At 41.5% G+C, this 26,811-nt stretch overlaps 1 protein-coding gene across 12 annotated transcripts; it reads right to left on the bottom strand.

Moving 5' to 3' along the window:
• Positions 1–1,023: 1,023 nt before the first annotated feature.
• Positions 1,024–25,602, bottom strand: tab1 (TGF-beta activated kinase 1/MAP3K7 binding protein 1). 12 transcript variants are annotated; one of them, XM_013267015.3, is made up of 11 exons: positions 25,471–25,602; positions 23,004–23,137; positions 22,095–22,248; positions 19,658–19,753; positions 19,174–19,312; positions 13,287–13,403; positions 10,603–10,714; positions 7,919–8,063; positions 7,466–7,679; positions 6,272–6,425; positions 1,024–3,637 (listed from the first exon to the last, which is right to left on the bottom strand). In XM_013267015.3, the coding sequence occupies exons 1-11, from the start codon at positions 25,501–25,503 to the stop codon at positions 3,412–3,414; spliced, it is 1,524 nt and encodes a 507-aa protein (XP_013122469.1). In that variant the 5' UTR covers positions 25,504–25,602; the 3' UTR covers positions 1,024–3,411. The 12 variants fall into 12 exon arrangements, with proteins under 12 accessions (XP_013122469.1, XP_005464912.1, XP_019215877.1 ...); XM_005464855.4 differs by having other exon boundaries at positions 1,024–3,634; positions 25,471–25,583; XM_019360332.2 differs by having other exon boundaries at positions 19,174–19,294; positions 25,471–25,583.
• Between the last annotated feature and the right edge of the window lie 1,209 nt (positions 25,603–26,811).

Below are 26,811 nucleotides of genomic sequence, written 5' to 3'. Positions count from 1 at the left end.
GAATCACACTCTCTGACCAAGGACCCAAACCAGGCTACCCCTCCCTGAGCCTGTAAAGCACCTTGAGACGACTGTTGATGTGATTTGGCTTTATACACATAAAACTGGACCCCCGACAGGACTTTTGGGGCTTTGATCGACGTGAATGGAAAGCTGAGCAGATATTTGTTGACTGCTATGTGAGCAAAGCTTTCAAAATGCATCCATAGGAACAAACAGAGGCTTCAAGCAGAGTGCAGTGAAGCTCATTTACAAGTCTCATTGCCGGCTTGAAGTTTTTACATTGAAAATGAGCTTTTAAACGAGCAATTAGCAACATTCCTGCGTTGGCTTTGATACCGAGCACTCTGCTGCGGTACAGTTTGAACTTGTGACTTGAGGGTTTAATGCGACACGATTCTTCTTCCATTTATTGCTTCTTCGTGTGTTCTAATCACTTCTCTGATTAAACCAATTAGAGCCTCATAACAGTGTGAAGTTAATTTAGGCAGAGATAACATCCTGACTTCCAAGAAGGGGGGCTGTGCAAAATAAGCTGCATGATGATAAATGTACTAACGTTTTTAATTCTATCAGACTCGCACAATGACACCACGTTAAGACATTTCAAGTCTCCTAGCTGGAGAATTTTCAGTTATTAGGTAAGACTCTCTGGGAAAGGGTTCACGGCCCGGTACCCCAGAGTGCCGTGCAGTTACAGTTTGCATATTTGTACATCTGACACTGACGGAATATGTGAAAGAATGCGAAGCTTTTCTCGGCTTGAAGAGCCCCTCCCTCTCTCTGAAAGTAATTTTGTAAAACAGGAAATCAGAGGCATGCAGAGTTGCAGTCAGCCAAGTGTCTGTATATCCTGAAATACAAAGCAGATGGGGAAAAAAAAAAAAAGATTTCCAACAGTGTTGGATTAAGATGAACATTTTAATTTGAAACTTTCAGGTTTGCAAGCAACTTCTCATTGTTTATTCTGACATCATGGCGACACAGGACAGTATAAAGCAAAGAGTAATGGCTCAGTTTGACTTTTATGGATGGCTCCATTTGCTCCACTAATCTCACTAAGCTCTTCTTCTAGATCCTCCCCAGCCTTACCTATCACACCGCTACACATCAGTGTTTACTTCAATGCACTGCGAGCACAGTGTGCTGCTTTTACAGTCACTATGCGCACCATCTATCAATGTCCCACGAAGCTGCTGGAGTCAGATCTTCCTCTGTTCCTGTTCCTTGTCATGTTGATGGAGCGGCCCACACTTCGTATGCAAGACTCCAAACTGTAATTATAGTCCAGCTCACGTATTTCTCATACGTAAAGCGTGTCTTATTATACATCACCACTAAAAGTGTTCATGGCTGATGCTGAAGACCTTTGGTTATTAGCAACAGTTGTCAGTAACTTACACATACATGGACCGAATTATTTGAAACTTGTGTATCCAGCATTTTAAAAATGTGTGTATACACACACACACACACACCCAAGAAGTTAGGACACTGTGTGTAATGTAAACAATAACAGAAAGCAATGATTAGCAAATCTCATAAACCAGCATTTATATTAACAGAACACAGAAAAACAAATTAAATGTTTGTACTGAGGAAAAACAACCTTTTTTGAGCTTATTTTAAGATGTCTTAAAAAGGTTGGGCAACAAAAAGTTAAAGTGGAAGTAAAAAGCTTGGAGAAATATTTTGCAGCTAATTTGGTTATTTGCCAACAGGTCAGAGAGGCTGAGGTTCACCTGCATTTGCATGATCTTGAGAAAAAAAATTAAACAAATTGTTAAATAATTTCAGAGTAATGATCCTCAACCTGTGAGGATTTTTAATATCTCATGATTTATAGTACATAATATCATCACAAGAATCAGAACACCTGGAGAAATCTCTGTGCGCAAGGGACAAGGCCAAAACGATACCAAATGTCTGATCTTTGGGCCATCAGACGGCACTGCATTAAAACAGGCGCGAGTCTACACGAGAAATCACTGCACGAGCTCGGGAACACTTCCATTAGTCACCGCCTGTGGACACAGTTCACTGTGCCATCCACAAATGCAGGTTAAAGCTCTGTCATGCAGAGAAGCCATATGTGAACGTGATCCAGAAACACTGCTGTCTTCTCTGGGCCAACGCTCATTTAAAATGGGCTCAGACCAAGCAGAAAACTGTTCTGAGGTCAGCCTCAACATCTAGCTTGTTACCAGTGCTCAGTTCTAGAGCAACATGTGATCCCATCCAGACCACCTTTTTTTAGGGAAGGACTGCGTAGTTCAGAAAGACAATGCAAAACTGCAGCCACTGGAACGGTATGGCTTTGTAGTAGATGAGTTTGGGGGCTGACCTTTCATCAACAATCAAGTGGCACATGGTCAAACAAAAACAGAACAAAGCAGACCCGGGCTGGAGTCCTCCATCAGACAAGAATGGGACAATATTCCTCTGCCAGAAGTCCAAAAGAAGAGATGCTACATAGTGGTGAACATGGCCCTGCCATCAAATCCAAAATGAGCTAAGATTTTTTCTAAAACGGTAATTTTTATTTCAGTTGAAACAGTTGATATTTTTTACTGTGTTCTATTGTGATAAAATATGGGTTTATGACATTTCCAAATTCATTCAACTTTATTTACATTTTACACAGTGTCACAACTTTAAGAACTCGTGGTAGATAAAAACCATCATAGGTCCACTTTAAAGCAAGTTCTTTATTACCAGCTTCAGTCCCAGCTGGTAGCTGGTTAAAACTAATATCATGATGAAATCCCTAATAAGCCCTCCTGTACATGCTATGTTTATATTCTAAACTGTCAATCCCTGAATAAACCTCTGGGCGGAAATGACAACACAACGATGCAGGTGTGACCGCTAGTTACATTAGTTGCTGTCATAACAACCATATAAGCAGACCTTTGAGGCGTTTAATGAAGGCCAGGACGTCAAAGCAATCAATTATTGAAGAACTATTTGGGAAAATTAAAGGTGATGGGAATTAATCTGGAGATATACTGTCATTACAACTTAAACAGTACTTTATAAAGCATTCATTTATTCAATTTTAAGGCCTTACAGTATGTGAGTGATTTCACAGCTCCACAAGCTTCCCAGTCCATGAGATTCCCCTTTTGGTGTCTTTACATCTGACAATAATTACTCTGGATTACATAGATTCACTCACTCACCTTTGTCTTTTACAAATGACCAAACATCAATTTGGAGTGAAGTGACAATGTTTTCCCAGCATTTCATTGTCTTCAACTTCTGTTGAGAAGTTCATCCCCATGCACCTTTAGGTCACTTATATGTAGTAACATTACATTAACAGGATATTATAAGTCATCCCATCACGTGCCTAAATACTTGTCCCTTTAAAAATCCATGTGCCAGCTTTGCTGGAAACTCCAGTGGGTCTCACTGCGGTCCCAGGCCTCCCTGCATGCTCTGGCCATCGCCATGGTCGCTCCCCCACAGTCGGTAAAACTGACTGAAGTCCACGTAGGGCGGGACCCTGCCCGTCTCGTCAGGCTGCGCCGCTTGACTCCCTCTCTGGCGGAACAGGCTTCCATCTCCTGAGCTGGAGCTGGAGCTCTGCGTCTGGGTGTTGGTGGACTGCAGAGTGGCTGTGGGGCTCTGACTGCTGGGGAGAGTGGAGGAGCAGAAGGAGGAGGAGAAAGGTGGGTGGTTGGAGAGGATGAGGGAAGAGGAAGACACAGGTATAAGGGTTGGAATAGAGGAGGAGGAGGATGTGAAGCACCAAGAGGAGGGGAAGAGGTCCACGTCACGTGTGGACAGACAAAGGAGAGAGGTGGACGAAGGGAGAGGCCGTGGAGGACGAGGCATGGTGGAAAGAGAAAGGAGAGAGGTAGAGGAGGAAAGGGGGGGAAGAGGTGAGAGGGGAAAAAGAGGGGAAAGAGGGAGTTCAATTATGGGCTGTAGGATGCTGACGGAAGCTTGGCAGGTAGTGGGGTGAAACGTGCTGCAGGAGCGGAAAAGGGAGAGGCAAGGACAGAGTGAAGGGCGCAGGATGGATATTGGCAAGTCGGGAACCAAGAGGAAGAGAAATATGGCTGTGAGTCAGACGGCGAGTGACAGACGGGAGCAGAGTGGAAATCATAGAGGAAGAAGAGCTGAAGAAACAATCTTGGAGGACGACGGTGCAAAGGGAAGAATCAAAACGTGCACTTGCAGCAATCAAAGCAGCGGGAACATTTAGGGAATGCACTCACACAGAGAGCGCTTCATGCTCGTTCACTTTATAAAGCAGGTGTTTTCGAGCAAGTAGACCGACAAGGTAAGTGCACACTTCAGGTAGGCTAGGAGAGGCTGTCAATCATCCGTGCGTTCCAGTAAGCACATATATAATTAACAAAGCACAATTACCACCTACACTCACAGCAAAATATCTAAGTGCAGATCTAAGTCTTAAACGTTAACAATATTAATTACCACCGACTGTAAATCAGTTATAAACGGCTGTTGTTTCTCACACTAAATGTTGACCTTGACTATAAATATGTCAAAGTGAGTGTGCTGATGATGGATGACGGGATCCGAGAAGGTGTTAAGAAACGATGGAACTGAAGCATTAAGTTTGTTAGAGGAAACAAGAGCTAGCATACTGACATCCTGATCCAAGTAAATATGTGTAAGCACATCTAAATATGTAACTTTAAAAAAGAAAGAAAAAGATTTGGACACAAATTGGAAAATAACTGCAGTTAAAATGAAAGTTAAATACAACTGAAACCAAGATTTGTCGAGTTGTACCACAAAAGGAGGAGGAGCAGTCTCTGCCTGTGTTCACGGCGCACACTGTAGGAGAGATGCTTGCTTTCTTCTGTGTTTTTGTTGAGGTTGCACATTCAATACAGCGGTGGGGATCAAACTCTGCTCTTCTCGAGTGATTTTTCCACCCCAAGTGTTTTGGTTCTAACTTGGTTTTTAAAAATAGGTCAGCCACCTAAAGAAGCTGAGCAAATCCTTTAAATTTACGACCTGACAAAGGCTGCGTTCAGACTAAACTACAAAATAAAACTACATGTAGGGAAAAACATTTTAATCAACTAACATATATATGAATATTTTTAAAAAGCACTTTGAGTGCTTAATTAGAATAGAAAAGCGCTATATAAAAGTTATAAAAACTAAACTAAATGATCAAAACTCCCTCAGGAAAACAACTGAAACCGAAAGAAAAGCAAAAAAAAGAAGCAAAAAGTCCAAACAAAATAAACTTAATTCGAAATGACAAAACTATAACTCTTATTCAGACTGTTCAGCACTCTGTTTCATGTGCAGCTCATGTATCAATGCATGAGCCTCAAGAAGAAGAAGAAAACTGCTTCATCATGCGACGTTACAGTGAGGTGCAGGTACAGGTTACAGGTATTTTGCTGGCTGATCGAGTTCCACAGAGATTGCTCTGGAACATAAACATAAGCATTATTATAAATTCTGTCTGTCAGTATTCTCAAACTGGTATGCAGTTCCAGCTGTTCCACCTGACATGATCCAGATCTATATTCCTATAGTCTGTACCCGTATTCAGTCTCTCAGCAGTGCAACCCCTCTGCGCTGGTTCAACAACTCTTTTCTGTCTGCATCTCACTCGTCTCTGCTGCACAGCTTGTGCGGGACTGCCTGCCCCCGTCAGCCGGCAGTGGCAGCAGGATTGAGGACATTTAAGCAGCTTTTGTTCTGCAACTCTCTTTTCTTGGAAAAAGTATTAAACAGGTACCCGCATTATCTCTATCTCTACACTGACATCTAAAAAGAAAAAAGAAAAACTAAAGAAACACACTGTGGAATGAGGAAGTGGAGTTTAAAATACTTTTTTATCTGCATTTGTTATCTTATGAATTTCAAGCCAGTGAAATGAACCGTGGCGTGCCATCCCAACACGGAGCAGCAGAGCGAAGTGAGAGCCATGCTAACACATAAATAAGCATAGCAGTGCAGGAACACAAGGGTGTGTGAAAATAAGACCTAAAGACTCATAATAAGTATAGCATGTGAGGGAGGACTTTCTGCTTATTTAAAAGACTGCAAAAATAAACCTAACAGCAGGGAGTGAAGGGTGAAGGCAGAACAAAGCTCGCACAGAGGATCCGCCCCACAGCAGTGCAAACAAGGGAGTTAAAATTGAGCTTATGAAGCAAAAACAGGACAGAGGTGCATCGAAGTGAAAAAGAGGCAAATTCAAAGTATGCCCAGCAGGGGAGAAGGAGTGAGGACCCAGAGCAGGCAGGGACTCAAGACAATGCAGGCTTACCCAGGTGTGGGGGTGCCTTCCTCCAGGGTGGAGGCCGTGTTGGTTCCATTGGTCAGGGTGCTTTGTGAGGGCATGACCAGCGAGAGGGTGACACTGGTTTTACTGGTGCTCTGGCTGTTTAAGTAGGGCACAGACACGGGACAGACACGGCCGCCTGAAAGAAGAAGTAGATAAAAGAAAAGCTGAGTCCCGTTCATTTGTGAGCCGCTAAATAATTTCAACAAGGACGTTAGAAAAGCGAAGGGCCTGGCTGTGGGAGGAAACCCGATATTCTACTCAAAAACCTGGTTGTTTAGGCTCTATTTGATATTCTATTTAACAGTTCTACTCAAGGATCAGTGGTTTTTTTCTGATTATTTTCCAGGAATCCGCTCTGAGTTTAAACTGGGTATCTGATAACTGTGATTCGATGCTGGGACCACACTGATACACTACTCCTTCTTCTGATACAAATGCCCATGAACAATCGTAAAATATTAAAATTTTATCTAAATGAACACCCGATCTTTGGGTAAAAACTTTATTCAACATTCAATGAACCTCCCAAGATCAAGAAGAAGACATCCGGCATTAACCTTGCACGGCAGCTGAAACCAGATCCTACCAAAAAACGCCTGCAGAAGAACAGGAAGGACAAGCCAAGCGCACAAACACAAACAAGGACCCCGGATAGTCTTGCTTCAAAGAGACTGGCTTGGGGCCTGAGCCACTTCATGCCACCTCATGATGTTTCTCTTCAAACACATGAGGGTAAAGTAAACAGAAGTTAATAAGCTTATAGCAACAAAGACAAAGAAACTCGTACAGGAAAGCTGCAGACAACCGGGGAAGTAAACCGGAGACGTTTGAACTGAAACGTTAAAATGGAATAATGTTTACACACACATGCACCGACATCACGATGCATTCATTATTGTTCCTTGTATGGTGAATCTTCTTCAGCTATATTGTGACGACAATTAAAACAACTGTTTGCTCAACAACATGCAAAATCCTCAGCCTGACACTTGTGCCTGATGCATCATGAAGTCACGAGCCTTTTTTTAACGGTTCGGTATGAATAACGCATTCTAACGTGACTAACTCGCTAAAGTTTTAAATGAGGAAATTGTGTTGGTGTAGCTACAACAGAAGGCCGCTTCTTAGACGTGCTTTCCTTGAGATATGAATCAATGCCTAAATGCCAGATCCTACCCTGCGTGGGCGTGAGCGCTGCATCAGCCAGTGGGTAGTTGAGCGTGCGGATGAGCAGGGTCATGTCTTCGTGTCGAGAGCAGTAAGTCGCCCTCTGACGGCCGGACACGAACACATCGTGGTGAAGCCGCTTGACCCGATCGACCACAGACTGAGCCACCGCCTCCAGACTGGTCTGCTGGGCTAGCTCTGCTGCTACCATGGCAACAATTTCCTACAATAGACAGCGGGGTCAGAGAAAGAAAAGGTTAATGTAAGAGTGGAAGAAGTAAGGAAAAGGATTAGACCTAAGGACAGAAAAAGGAGCCTATGAGAATAAAGGAAACAGAAATAGACTCAATCTAGGCAAGAAAACAAAACTCCAAAGAAAAAAATATTAGTGAAAGGAAGGAAGAAGTAGATGGAATGACAATAAATGAGGTGAAAGTAGCTTCTCAGAATGAATCTGCTAACCTGATTAGCCTGTTCAGGACCATGGGCGGACTCTAGGGCATTTATCAGTCCCTCTGACATCAGCAACAAGAAGCCTGTGACGCCTTCCAAAGACTGGCCGCCGTGAATCTCTGGCTCCGCAACAACTGGCTTTGACTTGGCCGCGCTGACGGAGGAGACGGAAAGATATGTCAGCACTTAAATTAATATTAGACACATAAAAGGAAAGACGGGTCAAGACTGCAAGATATGCTGGGGGAAGGCGACAGAGGGAGAACCAAGGATGAAAAGCAGACCTAAGTGCCCTGACCTCCATATAATAAACCAGCTAATCTTATAGATCCAAAGAAGCGCTTACATTGTTCACATCACATTTCCTGCACTCCCTTTGATGTCACAAAGGAGGAAATTCTATACAGACTCTATTATGTGTTTTATTGAGGATCATAATTGGAATGACTCAGGGTTTTTTATTCAGTTGGCCTCGACAAGAATAGGAAGAGAGAGGTGTGAGATAGAAGAGAACGCGGGGCCCCTGGATAACAGAATTTCATGAGGTAAGGAAGAGGCTGGAACACAATCTGATCTGATAATAATGATCATAATATGGAGACAGAGCCACTCCTGTGCAGGCATCACACACACACACACACACACACACACACACACACACACATACCACAGTGCAGTTATATGCCTTCACCAGCTGGTGAAGCTGCACTTCACATCTACACTCTCATGCGATTTATTAAATGTAGTCCACCTCCAAACCACAGGTCAAAGGATAGAGGATGTAGTCTGCCCGAGATAAATGTGATTTCCCACATAAAATTATTAAACTAAAATGAAACAGTGTGTTGGTCCTACGCAGAGCCTGCACACAGCTTTCTAACCATCTCATTAACTGAGCTGAGTTCTGGACACAGAAGAAGCCTCCGTTTGTGAAGGAGTGCTGACACAGAGCGTCTGACAGGTATTTTTTGGAGGGATGAATAAAGCTATTAAAATATCTCTGGTGTTTCAGTTCTCAAGCTGGTGGACGTGTAATGAATGTTGACAGTCTGCCTTGAAAGGCTAAGCAACAGCTCTAAGTATAGCTCTAAGTTGCTAAGTTTGCAAAAATAAGGTGATCTAAAGCATGATGATCACTGCTGTACATAATGAGAAACTGACACCATGTATGATGATTTAAAAAAACAAAACAAAAGAAAAAAAACATACACTCACCAGCCCCTTCATTAGTTACACCTTGCTACTACTGAGCTGGAACTCCCTTTTTTCCTACAGAAGCGCCTTAATGGTTGTAAACATGCGTCACAGGTTTTGCCAGCATTACACAGTTGCAGCGCATCCTTGATGCAAATCCCTCATTTAAACACATCCGAAAGATGCTATTCAGCAATGAGATCTGGAGACCGTGGAGGCCATTTGAGTACAGGACACCTATCATTGAGGTAAAGAAACCAGTTTGAGATGATCTGAGCTTTGCGACAATGACTGTGGCTTTTAAACAATCCTCCACTGGTAGAGAGGAGGCCAAAGTGTGCCAAGAAAACATGCCCCACACTATCACACCACCAAAACCAGCAGCCTGAACTGATGCAGGCTGGATCCATGCTTTAATTTATACCAAACTCTGACCCTACATCTGAATGTCGCAGCAGAAATCGAGGCATAGTTTTCCTCCAGTCCTATATTGTGAATTTTTGTTGAGTCTGTGTGAATCGTAGCCTCTTTCCGCTCACAGATGAGAGAAGTGGCACTCTGTGGGGCTTTATCCTGCGTCAAAGTTTCATGTGTTGTGTGTTCAGAGACGCTCTTGAACACACAACCTAGTTATAGCCTAACTCTGCTATAAAGAAACAAAGAAGTACGATACATGAAAAAGTTTCACTATCTGGCCGACTTCCTTTTGAAGCACAAACAGTCTTCTAAAGTCTTCAGGTTTTTTGGGGGTTTTTTTTAACTGCCTGAGGGGTTTGAGAAGATCGATACTACTGTCCCGCTAAGTTTAACATAAAGACTGGCAGCAGCGGGAAATGACTTGAACATTTCTTGAAAGTTTTAAAAAAATCTGAATGCTAAAACCTCTAAATGTTCTAAATGTTAGAATTTGTATAGTGTTGCTCCTTTCTCACATGCAACATAGAACAGGAAATGGTCCAAGAGTCACTGAATAATCTCATATGACAACAATCAACAAAACACAGACTTTGGAAATGACAGCAAGCATGTTAAAATAGACGCACTACACTTAATAAATCCAAGTTATTGTCTCTCAGTGACCTCATGCAGAGCCAAGAGTAGAAAAACCGTTGAAAACGGAGCATTTAGAACAGTGTGAGGGACTACTTTCTTAGATACTTAGCTCATTAATTTAGAGAAAAATTCAGGACTGCAGTTGAAAAGGTTAGAACTGGTTACATGGTGACAGGTTAAACTTCACTGTTTTTGTAGACTTTGTACCAGGTCCTATCTTGTGATACTGGATATTTCTTCTAATCTTTCATCATAACCTCAAAACACAGGAACACAAGCTAAGCAGATGAAGAATGAGAATGGAAGAAGACAAAAAGAAGGAAAAAAGTGACACAGATAATTCAGTATTTCTAGATAGCCTGATGTTTTAGTGTATTCTTTCCAAGTTTTTGCATTTTACAAATTGAAAAAAAGAACATGCATATTTTGTGTTTTTTCAGCTTCACCTGAGCAGGTCAATCTCGTTGTAGTTAAATTTGACTCGGTAGTCTCCAAGCCTTCTGGTGCTGCTCTGTCCCGCTATCTGGCCCGCTTGTCTTATCCGAGCTGAATCCAGTCCTGCAGGAGATGAGGGAAAACGGACAAACGGATGGTGAATGCATATAGGAGATGATTTTAAGAGAGAGGAAAGTTTAGCAGAAGAGGTGAAGGGGAGGATGGAGCAAAAGCACACAAGCGATAAGCAGAAGCAGAGGTGGGGATGCGAAGGGAGGGGGGTACATCTGTGTGTTTGAGGCTGGATGAAAATGTGAGGGGGGAAAGGTCACCTTGGCCTGGGTAAATGGAACGACTGTCATTTTTTTCAATCATTAAGAGAAGGGCCTGAACAATGGAATAATAATGTGAATCCCAGCAAGAGACAAGAGAACAAAGCGAGGCAGAGAGCTCGGTCTCCTCTAATGGTGTGCTGTGAAACGGCGAGAGGGTGAGGCGAAAACCCCCCCCACACAACAAAAAACACACAAAATGCGTCAGTTTCCCCATTTCATCCATTACAGGCCAGGCTGCACCTACTGCTCTATCGGCAAAGCTAATTACGATGTATGCATTTTCTATTATATACACAACCCTCATTACTGGACCATTAGCCTGCTCTGTCCACCATGGATGAGCAACTGTGTGCTTTCTCTAATGGCTGTTTCTGTGCTGAGCTTTATATCAAGCACAGCATTCAGGGAATGTAAGACAAGGTGTGTCTGCCACACTGTCGATCCAAAACCCTCCAATAGTAATGTGACAAAAATCTATTTCTGTCTATCAGTCAGAACCAAGAAATGTCAAGATTCCCCGACTGTATCTGAAAAGTACTTGAACTCTGAGTGTTAAGTTCATCGTTTATACACCCACACCGAGCAGCGCTCTAGATTTATTTTTCCCCCATCTAATAAACACCAGCAAACAGAGCTATAGTTTTCATGAGAACAGCTAGAGATGCTCGTCTCTCTTTTCCTATTGGCTACTGTTGTGCATTTTTCTTCTCACTTAGTAAGCGAGCCCCAGGTCGCTTGCGCGCTTTTCAGGATGCTGCTGCTACATTGCTAACTTAGAGATGGTCTCATTACTTGCGTCCCTTCACTGGCTCCCACAGTTGTATTCAGGGTCCAGTTTAAGGCTCTCAACCTAACATACTGAGCATCAGCATTTCACTCGTTTTATTTATTGCGTAGCTTCTTTTTTTAAATTCTACTGTTTGTTTTATGGAAAATTTCTCGTTTTGTTTTTATTTCCATTATTACACCAGTTTCGTTTTAGGGATATCCAAACATGTATACAGTGAGAAATCTGTTGTTATTTGTAGTTTGCTCACTCACAAAGAAATAAACAGTTTCTAATTTTTAAGGTAGTTTCATAACAGAGACAGAATATCAATCAAAAATCTAGAAAAACACATATCACAAAAAAGTTAATGTGGTTGATGATGAGTATAACAATGCAGCCAGGTTTCTGGCTCCCACAGACTGGCTGTGTGCCACTATTACAATCAATCAAGTACAGATACTCCTGGTCTCAACTTGTTGTGTGTGTAAAGCACATCTGTCCACAGAGGCAGCTTCTTCCATTCCCACCTCACCACCAACATGTGCAAGACCCAAGAGCTGTCAAAGGACTGTAAACCAGCACCAGGCTGGGAGAGACTACAAGACCATCAGCAATAAGCTTGGTGAGAAGCCTCAAACTGCTGGTGTGATTATCTGAAAATAGAAATATAAAATGACCATCTAGCACTATGCAACACCTTGCCTGAAGATGTAGGGTAATCATGTGAAAGGTGGTTGATTGGCCCAAACGTGAGGAGCTGATGGCAGCTGGGACCAAAGTCGCCAAGAACAAATTCGGTAACACACTGGTTACAAGGTTACACACCTAATGGACTCAAAAGGCTTGGCTGCAGGAAGGGATCTGTGGTCAGATGAAACCAAAATAATGCTATTTGGCATAAACTCAGAGCGCTGTGTTTGGAGGAAGACCCAAAGAACACCATCCACACAGTCAAGCACAGAGGTGGAAACATTATGGTATGAAGTACAGGAAGACTTCAGTGCACTGAGGGGTCAAACAAACAAAATCTTGACGAGAACCTCCTTCTCTTAACCAGAACAAAAGTGAAGATGTGTCTTCCAGCACGAGAATGACCCAGAAGGTAGATAAGGAGTAGATAAAAAAAAACATTAAGGTTATGTAGTGGCCTAGCCAGTCTCCTCAGTCCTACAATAAATCTGTGGAGGGAGATGAAGCTAGTCGTGAAGCAGCAGCCAAGAAACCTAAAAGATTTAGAGATTCTCTGTAAAAACGAGAATCCCTCCTGAGATGTGCGAAAACCTGGTGACCAACTACAAAAAAAATGTTATCGCTGTGCTTAGCAACAAGGCTTTTTCCATTAAGCACTAAGTCATGTATTGCTTGGAAATCAAATACCTGTTTCACTTAATGACATGCGCTTTATAACTTTAATATAATGATTAACTTTTTGGATCTTTGGCTGATGATCTGTCTCTCTAAATAAAACTGAAATTTAAAAAATAAAGAGACTGTTCATTTCTTTGTAAGTGAGTAAACTTACAAGTTCAGCATCAAATTCGGGATCAAATAATGATTTTTCTCCTCTATGCCACAGATCTATGTGTCTCACCCAGTGCAGCCAGTCTCTGCAGCTCATCCTCGTTGTCAGTACTGTGCGGTCGACCGATCTGAAGCACCTGGTTCTGGCCGTCACTGCTGGACTTGCACAGCAGGACTCGGTTCGTCCCTGGAACCAAAGGAAAACATGTTTGAAGGTAACTTGAAATCAACAAGAGGTAAAACTGTTAGTTGAGTCGGTTGAAGTAGATACACTAAACTGTATAGATGATCTGCTTTCCCAAGCAGAAGAAGACAAATTTTCCGAGGTCTTTCAATCACAGGTGCAGTTAGTAACACAACTGACTGTATTTTACTCTGATGTGTTGAGGTATAAAGCATGTTTGATCAGTGGACCAGCTTACAGTGAACTGGAACACAGCAAACATTAACAGTATTAGTTGCTCCCATGTTGTTTTTTGGCTTAAAGACATTGAAATGTTATGCAAATATCAAGGCTCCACTGGATCATGAAATTGATCCTGTGTTCAACAAGTCTAAATATCTGCCATTAACAAGGCCCCATTGTGCCTCCGATGTTTTCACTGAAGCTCTCGGCTAAGAGCTGATTCAAGTCCAGGCCTTTTTGGACTTGTTGTGGTTACTGGGCTGAATCATATTAAAAGCTAATTTCAGTTTTTCTTGTCAAACCAAACTCAGAATGGTTGTATGTGTTACTTTTACAAGGAGAACAGCACCACACACACGATCGACGGTTTATTATTTTTTACTATCTGTAAAAAGCACTTATGTGTTTTCATTACTCACCAAAGCTAATGCTGACTTAATTCCTGTTAAATTGTATTTAATTTTACTCAGCGTTGGCTCCAAACTAATGGACATCTGGTCGACAAAGTAGTTTTTTTTAAAGGTTGCAGAGGTAAGTCAACAAATGGTAAAATAAGCTGTAATGACCAAAAGCATCTTTGTAAGCATTTTGAGGTAAAATTGGGCCTTTTAGCACACTGTTTTTTCTGCACTATAAGGCGCACTTAAAGTCCTTTTATTTTTCTCAAAAATCGACAGTGCGCCTTATAATCCGGTGTGCCTTATGTATGAATTCTGGTTGTGCTTACTGACCTCGAACCGATTTTATGTGGTACACGGCGCTCAAAAATCTGTCAAAAAATGTTTTAGTACGACTTTGGTAAGCTATGAAGCCACACCACTTGATGGATTGTCGGAGCATTACGGCTACCGTAGTCAGGAGCCTCATGGAGTAATCTGAGTCCAAAACTCCGTCCGCTTCAGGTCCCAAAGTCAAACACTGCAGCATCACTGAGAGTTAAAAACTGTCTAAATTCGTTCATCTTTAATAAAATGATCAGCGTTGCTGCGTTACCAGGTGTAAGAATTAAGTTTAACATCCAGGCATCCATGAAAACAGAATTTATTAAATTTAACGGAGTTATACGTTAGCAGGAAGTTAGCTCGCTAGTTTCCACGTAAACATGATATAGCATGTTCTGACTGAGAGATTTCTGAAAAAATTCAAACGTACAGCTCTGCTATCACTTCCAACATAATGAAGACAGAAAACTAAACAGCAGTGACTTTTGTAGGGTTACTGAAGTTGGACTAGCTGGTATATAATGATGTGCTACGTGATCGCTAGCGACACAGCTATGTTAGCATAACATAAACAGTGATGTTGGAGGATGAACGCTAACTTTTTTCCACTCGATAAAAGTTGACGCGGGGGTTCCCGATGGTTAGGGACAAATGCAATCGCATGGCAGGATGCTGTAAACAGACCAAACTTAAGTCAGGAGAACAACTGAGATAATCCATCCACAATACGAGGTTAGTCATTAATATACTGCAACAACATGGGAACAGAGCAGCTCTGAAAGAATTCAACATTAATGAATCAATGGTACGGAAGCGGAGGAAGCAAGAAGAATGAGTAAATGAGAAAAATACGGTACAAGTCAGAGGAGCTGGACAGTTTTTGGCACATCTGTAATTGCTTTATTCTTCAGCCCTGCAGGTTGCTCTTTGATTTAGCTTTTTAAAAAAAAGACCACAGAGCTAATATGTCTCCTTTAGCGTCAAATACAAAGGATTGCTTTTAAAACAGGTGCCATAAGGTGCAACTTCCATACAAAAGTTTATATAAAAAAGTTTTATGAAACAAAAACAAGAGAAAAAAAATGTTAATAAAAAAAAAACCAACTGTCTCGTCTTTCTCAACCCCTATCCATATTCATGAGACATTTGGGCTTCTAATTTTTGCACACATTAATCATGCAGAGGCTTTGATGTTGCTCTGAGGTTACTCACAGGTCCCACTCTCCATCAATTAACGAGCTAAGACGCTGTGGTACTTTTAAAAAGCTAAATATTAATTATTTGCCTCTGCAGCCACACAAAAGCTGAGCGGGGAGAGATCAATGATTAATTCACTTTTATATTAATAGTTTGGGGCCGCTGAGCCGAAGCACGGTGCAGTTCCACGCCGCCCCCGCCTCCGGCCAAATCTTATGTCCCAAAAATGACTTCAGCTGTGTGTGTATGAGTGTGTTATTCATATAATCTGCACATAAGGGCATCCGGATCAGCCACAATACACAGGGAGGGGTCCGTGTCACCTTCTGTGTTAATCAGGTAGTGTTGGGTTTAAATCTGATGTGATAGTCAGGAAAACGCACGTCTGTTAATCTGTAAAGAGCAGCCAACCATTTCTGATATTGAGCGTTTACATATCGGCGCCCTTCCCCCTTTCTCCAAATACTCCAACTTGCAGCTCAAACTGTGACTCACATGACCTTAACTGTCAAACTGTGTTTCACATCAACACACAGCTGGGAGTGATTTTCAAGCACACTTACTCCTATGTTTAAACGTGCCTGGGCCTCATGTTCTGTCAACTTTGAACTCTTGACTCCCCCCCCCTCACACAAAGCACCAGAGGGGATAACGGTCCCTCCTTTCTACCATCTACTAATTACTACCCACCTCCCCATATTGTGCCCTGTTCCACGTCCTCGAGGACAGAAGAAAAATCCAACTGAGAGGGAGAGTGAGGGGCTCTGTTCCTGTGTGTGCCCCAGCATCAAATCAGGAAGCTAAAAGAAAGAAACGTGAAGCAGTGCTTTTAAAGGATTTAGCAAAACTGAGGTATTTCCAATCAGTAAGATTCATCCCCTGGATTAGTGAATAAATCCACCAAAAATAGGAATATCCAGTGTTCACATTTATCTGAAACAAAGCTCAATATGCAGCAGCCTTTGGCAGCAGCTTTGATGATTATTAAACTGAAATCCTTCTGGGGAAAATCGCTGTCGCTCTTCAAAGTTGGTGCGTCTGTGTGGGAAGAACTGCGCCCTGCTGCCTTGTTTGAACTTTCTTACAGTTAAGGATCTAAAACGGCCTGCGGGTTTGTGTATTCAGATATTAACCGTAGATGCTCGTTTTCCACTCTGAAGCTTAAAGAACACATAAACACACACAATAAATCATGCAGGCAGAACTAGCTGTTATGATGCTAGTACTGCAGCTGTTGTCCGCAGGAGCCGAGTCGGTAAGCTGGGATTTAAAAATATTGATGGACACTGTTGGTATGGTTTGAATTAAAAGAGTCAATATCATTCCATAACTCCATCTGACTGTGGGCTGCTGGAAACGCGGCATGTGGAAATGCATTCCTCGTTTCCCGTGGAAATAAATGTTCAGTGATGACATTTGGTTACATACTAACCAAATGACCATCTCTGACAAGGCTTCAGCATTGATATTATACTATATTGCCAAAACTATGTTTGACTGCCTTTACATGCATCTAACTCAAGTAACATCCCATTCCCGTTTAACGTGATGTTGAACCCGCCTTTGCAACTATATCAGCTTCAACTCTTCTGCAAAGGCTTTCCTCAAGCTTATGGGAATTTTTGACCATTCTTCAGATGGAAATTTGTGAGGTCAGACACTGATGTTGGACGAGAAGTCCCAGCTCACAGTCTAAGCTCTAATTCATCCCAAAGGTGTTCTGTTGGGTTGAGGTCAGGAAACTGTGGAGGCCAGTCAAGTTCTTCCACACCAAATTTGCTTATTCATGGACTTTGCTTTGTGCACTGATCTGCAGTCATATTAGAAGAGCAAGCCATCTCCTAGCTGTTCCCATGAAGTTGGGAACATGAAATTGTCCAAAATGTCCTGGTATGCTGAAGCATTAAGAGTTCCTTTCACAGGAACTAAGGGACCGAGCCCAACTCCTAATAAATAACCCCACACCACAATCCCCCCTCCACTAAACTTTACACTTGGCACAAAGCAGTCAGACAAGTACCGTTCTCCCGACAACCACCAAACCCATGCTCGTCCATCAGAACTGTTAGACAGAGAAGTGTGATTCGTTACTCCAGAGAACACATCTGCACTGCACAAGTTAGGAGCATTTCAGCTGGACTACTCCTAGTACTTACAGCTGATGCTGAGCATTCAGCATTAGCTCACATAGTTGGTTAAAAACAAAAAAAACCCAAGTACCCTCTATGAAGAGATGGAGGTTTCATGGCTTTAAAAGAGAGTCTGGCAGCACTCTTTAGAAAGAGAAGTCACATAGGAGTTTGCAGAATCTGCCACACAAGTTTAAATCTACTATTTATGAGTGTTACAATTTTTTCTCAGTGCTGTCAGGTAGCTATCAAGTTCCATGGCAGCTAGCATAGATTTATATGTATGTTTAGTCTTCACTAAACCTTTCTGCGTGTGGATTAACAACTCATTTTTTTCCCGTCTTTACCTAGTTGATAGGCAATGAAATGACACAAAAATGTTCCCCGCTTGTGTTCGTTTGCTTTGTTTAAATAAGAATACTTTAAAGTGAGACTATTATGCTCTTTTCTAGCGCCACCCTTTCAGACAGCTTTCTTCTCATCAGCTTCACTCGAAAAAAAGTCTGAACAACAGGTGGGAAAGGCCTCTGTGATCAGTTTTCCAAACGTCAGAGCTAGCAGATCCCCAACACCACTGGCTGATTTGAAGTGTCACATTATAACAGCCGGCACCATATTTTACAGATGGCTGCGGCACTCACTGTTGCACCACTCCCCTGACCTTCTCTGTACATACTGATGATGACTTGAACCAAAGATGTTAAATTTCAAATGGATTAATAACTGCATATTTTGTGTTGCCACGGTTTGTTATTGTGTAATTTGGCATGGCTCAGCCTTTCCTTCCTATTTCCCTTCCTCAAAAATGCCTTCTTGACAGCCAGCCTTCCACTGAGACCATCTCTGACGAGGCTTCAGCAGTTTTTTGCAAGTTCAGTTTAGGAAATGGGAACAAATTCTGTGTTTTAGTGCCAAACTTCTAGTAACAAAGTGCCTAAAGATACAATTTAAAATGAGTTCTTTATCATGTTGTTATGTGTAGACACTGCACTGCTTCATCCTTTGACACAAACTATTATTCCCTAATGTAACACTATATTGGCTCTCAACTGCATCAGGATGCAATACAGCCATTTCTCCAACCTTTATTAAGGAAGGCATTATTCTCCATCAGTGAACAAGTGCATTCCATAAGTATATATAGACACTTTACTATTTAATGAGATAAAACATGAACAGTCATGAACATTAAAGTATCTTGTTGCAGCAGCTGCCCACTAAGCCTGTTTTGACACTGTGGAGCTAACATGGATTTTCATGCTGAAAGTGGCCTCGGTCATTTTCACAGAGTGGCCAGTAACCAAACACAAATCCGTGTGAAGCCTGACATCTGCTGGTGTAAAACAGACTGTGTCATGGCTGTCTGTTACTGGCTGGCCTTTTGGTGGTTTTGCTGCCAACTGTTTCTGTTGCAAATGATCAAGTGCGATCACACAAACAGGAAATCAAAGCGCCATCGCTGACACAACCAGAATCAAAGCTCATATAAAAACCACAACTTACCAACGTTTGCAATGTAGAGCTTGTTATTGAGAATGAGCGCCACCGCAACCGTGGCGCCTCCTGACACCTCCTGCTCTAGCTCCTTCAGCCGCTCCATCACCTTTTGACTCTGAGGAGAAAGCTGGTGGAATGGAACATTCTGATTGGCCGAGAGGTGAAGGCACAGAGTAAAAGATGGAAAGGAAGAGGAAAATGAAGCAAGTAGGAGCAGGACAGAAGATAGGAAAGCAGAAAAGGATAAGAAGGAAATGAAGGGAAAAAAGAGGGAATTAGACAAATGATAAGAAAGCAAGAAAAGAATATGAGATGAGTAAGAACACAGATATTTGTCCTGACTGTAACCAAGACAATCTTATCTGATGAAAGAGAGTGATGAGCCCAAATAAAAGAATAACAAGCTCATTCTCCCGTGGCTAAATACTAGCTCACATCAAAGCCTAAATCTGTGGTTGCTATGGAAACCAAAAGAGAAAAGTGTTCCTACCTCATTGTGCGGTAGGAGGTAGTTGCTCAGGTTAGCCTTCTCAGCCAGAGCATCATCTATGGTTTCAAAGTAGCTCTTCTCCACCACATCAAAGGCCTGCAGCGCAGCAACAACAGCATGTATAATGTCAAGTGTCAACGCATGTGAGAGCGAGCGTCACTACTGAACACTTAACGCTACTGAAATGTCAACTCAGGCTTAATGGTCCTGGACCGCAGCTGGCAGTGATGGTCCTTGTTCTGCTCGTGACCAGAGCAGAACAAGGACCATCACTGCCAGCTGCAGGCCAAGAAGCTACAGTCGGAGATTCAATGAATGAAATCAAGGACCACCAGTGCAGCAGGTAGAGGAAGTAGAGAATGAACTTTCAGAACAGCAATGAGGGGATTGTCTGCTACTGAATGAATTGCAGATGGCACTGAAGACATGACAAACACAAGATAAGAACACACATGCAAACCTGCGTTCACACAAAAAAATACTTATCACATATGTGCACAGAAAATCTATAATCTATAAACTACAACCGAGAATTTTTACTGACTGAGTAGTGAAAAGTGAAAAACACCTGGGAGGCCTGCTATGTGAGGGAAGCACAGTGTATGAATATGGTTCATTTATGCCACAGTAGTGCATAATGACCCACACAGAGCATCTTTCTATAATCTGACTAGCCCTTAAATGCACTGTTATGTTTCGTTTTTTGTTTAATGCAAAAAGCTTTAAATCGCATTAAATGAGCATTAAAAAGTGAAACAGGCCTTTCACATTAACTTTGGTTTAATTAATATCCATAAATGTTTTTGTAATGTGTGGGAAAATAAAACCGCTGGCTTAAGTATTAAATCAAAATATGTAGCAGCAGCAAATGCAAGCAATGTCTTAGAGGCAAGAATGAGATTTACACTTTTATTCATTTATTAAAATAATCAGCGCAAATCCTGCCTCAAGGAACTGCGCAGATTATTTTAATAAATGATAAGGCTGGCGTTTCTCCAGATTAGCTTATTAATGACATGTTTCAGAAAACTTTTATACAGCATGTCTGAGTATAGATGACAGATCAGCCATTTGTTTTTCCATATGAAAACAAAGCCTTGTTTATAATGTATTAGTATTATTTATACACTAAAAGGTAATAACTTCAATGTAGCTTTATTTTAAACATATCTGAGGGTAGTTTAAATATTTAACCCTCGCGTAGCGACCATGGTGGGCCAGTGCGTTTCTATGAGTTTGTATAAAACACTCTGTATTTTAGCGTTTTTGAATAATATCAACATTTAGCAAAAAATCAGGACTAAGAATAAAAACGTGAAGATTAAACATTTTGTGATATTTCACAGTTTTACCCCTGAGTCACCTTAAACACTGCGGTCAGCGTTTATCTAGATCACCGATTACCTCGTAATACCAGATGTGGAGCGTCCACAACTATTTACTCTGGAGGAGGCTGCTTGTGAAAGGAAAGCGATACAAGTCGCTGAGTCAGTGAACCTCACTTCTTCCTGAACACAGCAATACTGAACTGAGTTGTTGAGGATTTCCAGAACTTTTCTGTAAGTGTGTGCTGCTGTTTTTGGCACTGGTAGCTGCTGTTAGCCTGTGTTACTGAAACCTCCTTTAAAGTGGATGTAACAAGGCTGGACTTGGACTCTTAGTGAATAAACTCCCATACAACCTGAGAATGTAATCAAACTGTTTAGCAGAGGGAAAGTGTGCTTTTTTAGGACACTCTAGCCTAATGTTTTCTGGCATAATGTTAGCTTATAATTCGCTGCTGCCGCCACTGCTGGCTCTTGTCTGCTGTCGGGAGACATGAGGGTCACATGTCTGATCTGCTGAAAATCAGCAATTACAACAATACTAGGAGTAAAAAAGCACGTTCATAAACATTTTTGCGTGTAAGATCCCTGTCTTCAGTTCAGGACATGAGGCTTCAGATGAGCATGGAGCTGGAGGAGGCAGACGAAGAACAGGAGAAAGATAAAGAGACGATGAAATGTACAAAAATAAAAATAAAAATGACCCAAATTCTGTCATCGTCAATAAAATGATCAGTGTGGCTGCTCTACCAGGAGCTCTACCAGCTGTTCCTTGATCCACCTGACACCAACACAAGGTTAGTTATTGTGCAGGGTTTTGATGACTCGCTGTGAAAAAATTCCTGATCTTAAGCTCCATGTTCCAACTGAAAGCCTCAGAGTGATTCTTTTATGGATCGCTCAAATATTTGGTTATTAAACGCAGTAAGAGCTTGGAACCAGAAGCAGGGCTGACACATCATCAACTTAACAAGCAGACTGGGGTAAAGAGGGTTAAAGATTCATTTTGTGTGTGCAGTGTTTTGTCACAGGCTCTGCCTTAACAGACTGCAAAAGTGAGAAAAAGTTTCTAGTTTCTTTCCTCAACGGTTACAGCAGTTAACTTAACAGACCTGTGTGAGGATCCTGCGGACGTCGTTGTCTGTGTGACCGGAGTTTAGCTGCCCCAGGAGCAGTTCCGCTGTCAGACACTGGGAAGCAAAGTTGGCCACTCTGCTGCCATCATAACCATTAAAAACCCCGTACAGGAAACAGCCATCGTCACCTCTGTGGGAAAAAAAAAGAAAAGCTCAACAAACATGGCACCTATGTTTGAAAAAACTGTGTAAATTACTCTCAGAGCCCTGCTATCTTTTCACGTTCTCGCTGTGTTTGTTGCAGTAACAACTGTAGATGTAAGAACATTCGTATAAAAATCATTAACGTACAAATAATTAGACGAGCAAAGTCTACAACGATGAAACACATTTCTCTGACAGAGCCTGCTGTTTGCTTTCATGTCCATACAATCAGTACTGAGGACTGGATTACTGGCTGGAACAGCAGACCTCATGTTCAAAATTCACTTTCTGATAGCAGTCTTTCTATAAAAAGGGACAAATACCAACTACCTATTTCTTTACCGCTTCAGTGACTCAGACATTACCAGTGCACATTTAAAGCTACATGTTTATGTGCTCTGCCCAGGCATTGCTGTGTTTTCCTGCTAAGTCTAAGATGTTTGTTTTTCTGTGAGATTAAATAAGAAACCATTCAGGATTTTACTATTCTGGTAAGAAACACGGCTACAGACAACAAGTTTGATCATAAATCTCAGTACAGTTTTAAGTGAATGAGTCAGCAAGTTTCCTTACAACATTAGCAAGGACTGGCCCAAGTAAACAGACAACTCAAAGTGGATGCATTATGCATGTTCCCTTCTCATTATTTGTTTAATTCTTGCACTTTACTAAAGCAGCTCTGAACAAGTCACAGTTCAAAATGACGACCCTTATTTGTCTCACACTGGACCAATCGTGTACCTGAACCTGAGGTGTCCGTCCTCGTTGGGGTGGCTCTGAGTTCCTTTGCCATCAGGGCCGTACACACAGTTGGGTGCTGTTCCGACCCCACACATCTGACACAGAGGCAGGTCATCTGTCCAGCTTTGATGCTGCTAATAAAAGAAATACATCAAAAAAGAAAAATCAAACAAATATTTGGTCTACGTGCTAAACTCGAGTGTGAAAATAAAAGATTTAAACCAACACAGAAATTAATTAAACTGTCATCACAGATATTTTGCAAACACCTTTATCCTATAAAGTTGCCATAATGAAGACACCCCAGCATCAAACCAGCTTTGATATAATGAGATTTCATTTACACACGAGTGACAGACATTTGAAATTATGAAATGGTCCAACAGGAAATTACAAACATTTCTGTCAGACGCAGTAACACACTCAGCACCGATGGTGCTTTTGTTTGTAGTGTAACCTCCCTGAGCCAGAAAAATAGGTCATTCATCATTAGGTGCTCCTATTTTACTATATTATATTATTTATTCTCCATTATGCTGCAAATTACTCTTAAGCACATTTCACTGTTAATGTTGTAGATGACGTTCCTGGTGTCAGTCACTATAAACATATTCAGTATATCTGTAATGGAAAGTGTTGTACACAGTCGTGGTGAAAACAAAGCACATCCTCTTTCAATTCTAAAGTTTTATGTGTATTACCCATGACAAACACATCACACCGCGTTATTAATTATTTACACAAATTAAGCCAAAATGGAGAAACTATGTGTGAATAAACTAAGCACACCGTTACTTACACTGCTTCCAAGTGAGCACCTCTATAACATCAGACATTTTGGCTGTTGAGATGTGTGTTACACGCATAATGCACAGTGACACATTTGGACAAAACCAAACACACCATATCAGCACAAATCCAACTCAAGCTTGCCAAGACGACAATGATCCAAGCAACAAGTCTACAGGAGAATGGTGGAAAAGGTGCAGGGGCTGTGGCTCAGTTGGTTTAGTGGGGGTGGAGAACTCCAGGCCTCAAGCCCGGTGCAGGTTTTAGATATCACCCTGGGTCAACACACCTGAATCATATGACCAGTTCATTACCAGGCCTGTGGAGAACTTCAAGATATGCTGAGGACATAATTTAGCTATTTAAATCAGCTATGTTGGATCAAGGACACATCTAAAACCTGCAGGACACCGGCCCTTCAGGCCTGGAGTTGGCCACCCCTGGTTTAGTGGGTTGCCTGCCAGTTGGAAGGTTGGTGGATCAATTTTCGACTCCTCCCGTCCATGTGAACCCCAAGTTACCCCGATGAGTGTGTGTTAACGCTTAGGTGTAAACAAAAGAACTTTATAAATGTGTGTGAGAGAGACAAAGAGATGGAGTGGCTGACACTTAAAGAGCACTTTTAGTGCTCAAATACAGCAGAAATGCGCTAAGAGTCAGTCCATTTATTTGTTGCAATGGCCCAGTCCTCAACCTGACTGAAATGCTGTGGTGGGGGATGTGCATAAAGAAATACTCATAAACCGAACAATGAAGTGAAACAAAGAAATGTGAGCCAAAGTTTATCACTACCTTACATCATTGCGATAAAGTAAAACAAAATTTCAGCAACTGCTGCTTAAGGTGGTTCTAAAAGCTACTGAATCGTGGTCGCTTTCACAGACTGCTCCTACATTTGGACTTATTTAACAAAAACTAATAACAGTGTGCCTGCCATGTGTTGTTGTTCATCTGAGGTTGTATTTACCTGCTAATTAGAAGGGAAAGGGGTGTACTTCCGTTTTACCACGACTGTATCTGCCTTACCTTGTCTAGCCTAAAGTGTGAGTACTGGGTACGATTAAAGGGTAATCATCGGATTGTTTTTAGATTCACTGAAGCTGAATGTTCTAACGGTGAAACAGAAAGCTGTCTGTTTTTAATGTGAATCATTGACACCCAGGACAGACCGATAGCATCTCCGCGTAGGGCAAAAGGGAAGCAGTCTTCTATGTAAAACTAAAAGTGTCCTAAGAGAACTACATACAAAAACGACCAAGAAACCTCAGTCGCTCTGAAATAGTCGTTTGTGTTGTTCACAATGTGGCTAATTACCAGTTTGTGACTCCCAAGTTTAGCTAATTCACACAGGTGATCTGGAACATATCCCAAGCACTGCAACTACAACAACAGCATCGGTCATGTTATTGTGTCCTCCTGCTTCAAGTGATAGTGTTTCTCGGTGCTGATTACAGACGCTAATAAATCGTATTAGTCCTATTTCGTCAATTAAGGTGCCTAGCTAACTGTTAGCCAAACAATTCATGAGCTCAACTAAATTAGCTACACAGGAAGCAGTGAACCAAGCAACCAGCGATGATCACCGAGGGAAAAAACTGTAAGACGCCAGTCTTGAAAAGCAGAGGAACATTAACATATTGAGTTACTGAGAGTAACAAACGGCAGGCTTTTCACTTACGCTCTGCATCAAATTCCTACGCTGGGCCGCCATGTTGAACGGAACTCGTTACGTTCACGATTCAGAACAGAGGTAGAAAATCTCAGCTTCAGAGTCTGAAGTTGGAAGGCAAGCTATGCGAGAGTAAAATTAAAAAATACATATCTAAACCGACAGCTAAATTCACCATTACCAGGTAGTATACGGATATAAAAGGTAACTCACAGAAAACCTTTTTCTTAGATATTTTTCACATATTAAAATTATTGTTATCGCGTTTTAACAACAGGAACTGCATATACGTCTTGCCTTCTTATACCCGTCTTTCTTAATTCTGCCACATGCAAGTCTGTGATCCATGATCCAAATTCAGGGGCTGCGTGCTTTGAAGGATATCGGAGACGTCAAGATTTACACTCGTATGCTAAATTGCATCAGCAATTCTGATAGTATTTGAAGGCAGCATACAACGTCAAACTCGTTTTTGTTGTTGTTGTTTTTGTTGTTTTATCTCTTTCCAAGCGTGTTTCGTATTTCCATAATACATCTTGATTTGTTTCATTTATAAACTGGAAAAGATAAGTAAATAATAATAAACTGGGGAAAAAATGTTTAAATAAATAATAAAACCACAAAAAAGAAAGGAAGAAAAACTTCCGACTTCTGCTTTGTTGCTCAACCGGGTTTCTTTGACAATACCGCCACCATGTGTTTACCATAAACTACCTCTTCTACACTTTTTGCTTTACACTTTTTATGTTTATTGTGTTTATATTCAGTCGCCTTTACAACAAGTAGCACACATTCTTAATTTAGTATTTTGTGCTTAGACTATCTATTTTTCTATTTTATAAAATTAGCCACACATGCGCTTAGCAGCTTTACTCGTCGATTAAACTATTTTAAAATTGCATTAACAGTGCGAACTAAAACAAACGAAAGAACAAGTTTTTTAAAAAAGCTGAATAACTGCACTAAATTAAAAGCTGTCTTGCAGTTGAACTCGCGGGTAAAACTCCTGCCAGCAGGGGGAGCTGTGTCTTATAAATAGTGGACTAACCAGCCTGCTTGTGACCATTTACAGCTTTGAAAAATAAATGGATAAACGTTTCCTGCATAAGTATGCTCACCCCAGGCGAAAAGTTGATGTTGTTTCAGCATTTTCTATAAAGTTCTAAGAGATATACAACATTTAGAAGTTAAATCTTGAGCCACCCCCACATCAAGTGATCTTCAGCAATAGTTCTCCAGGCTTTCTGACGGTCTTTCAAAGTGTTACTTTTGACACGGAGTGATTTTTTTTTTTAACTCATTTTCAGTCCAGTCGTTGTGCACGACTATTTTCACAGGAATGTTTTTGTT

The sequence above is a fragment of the Oreochromis niloticus genome, linkage group LG6, assembly GCF_001858045.2.
Source record: "Oreochromis niloticus isolate F11D_XX linkage group LG6, O_niloticus_UMD_NMBU, whole genome shotgun sequence".
Taxonomy (NCBI): domain Eukaryota; kingdom Metazoa; phylum Chordata; class Actinopteri; order Cichliformes; family Cichlidae; genus Oreochromis; species Oreochromis niloticus.
The sequence above is the reverse complement of the archived record's forward strand: the minus strand, read 5'-3'. Positions and strand labels throughout refer to the sequence as shown.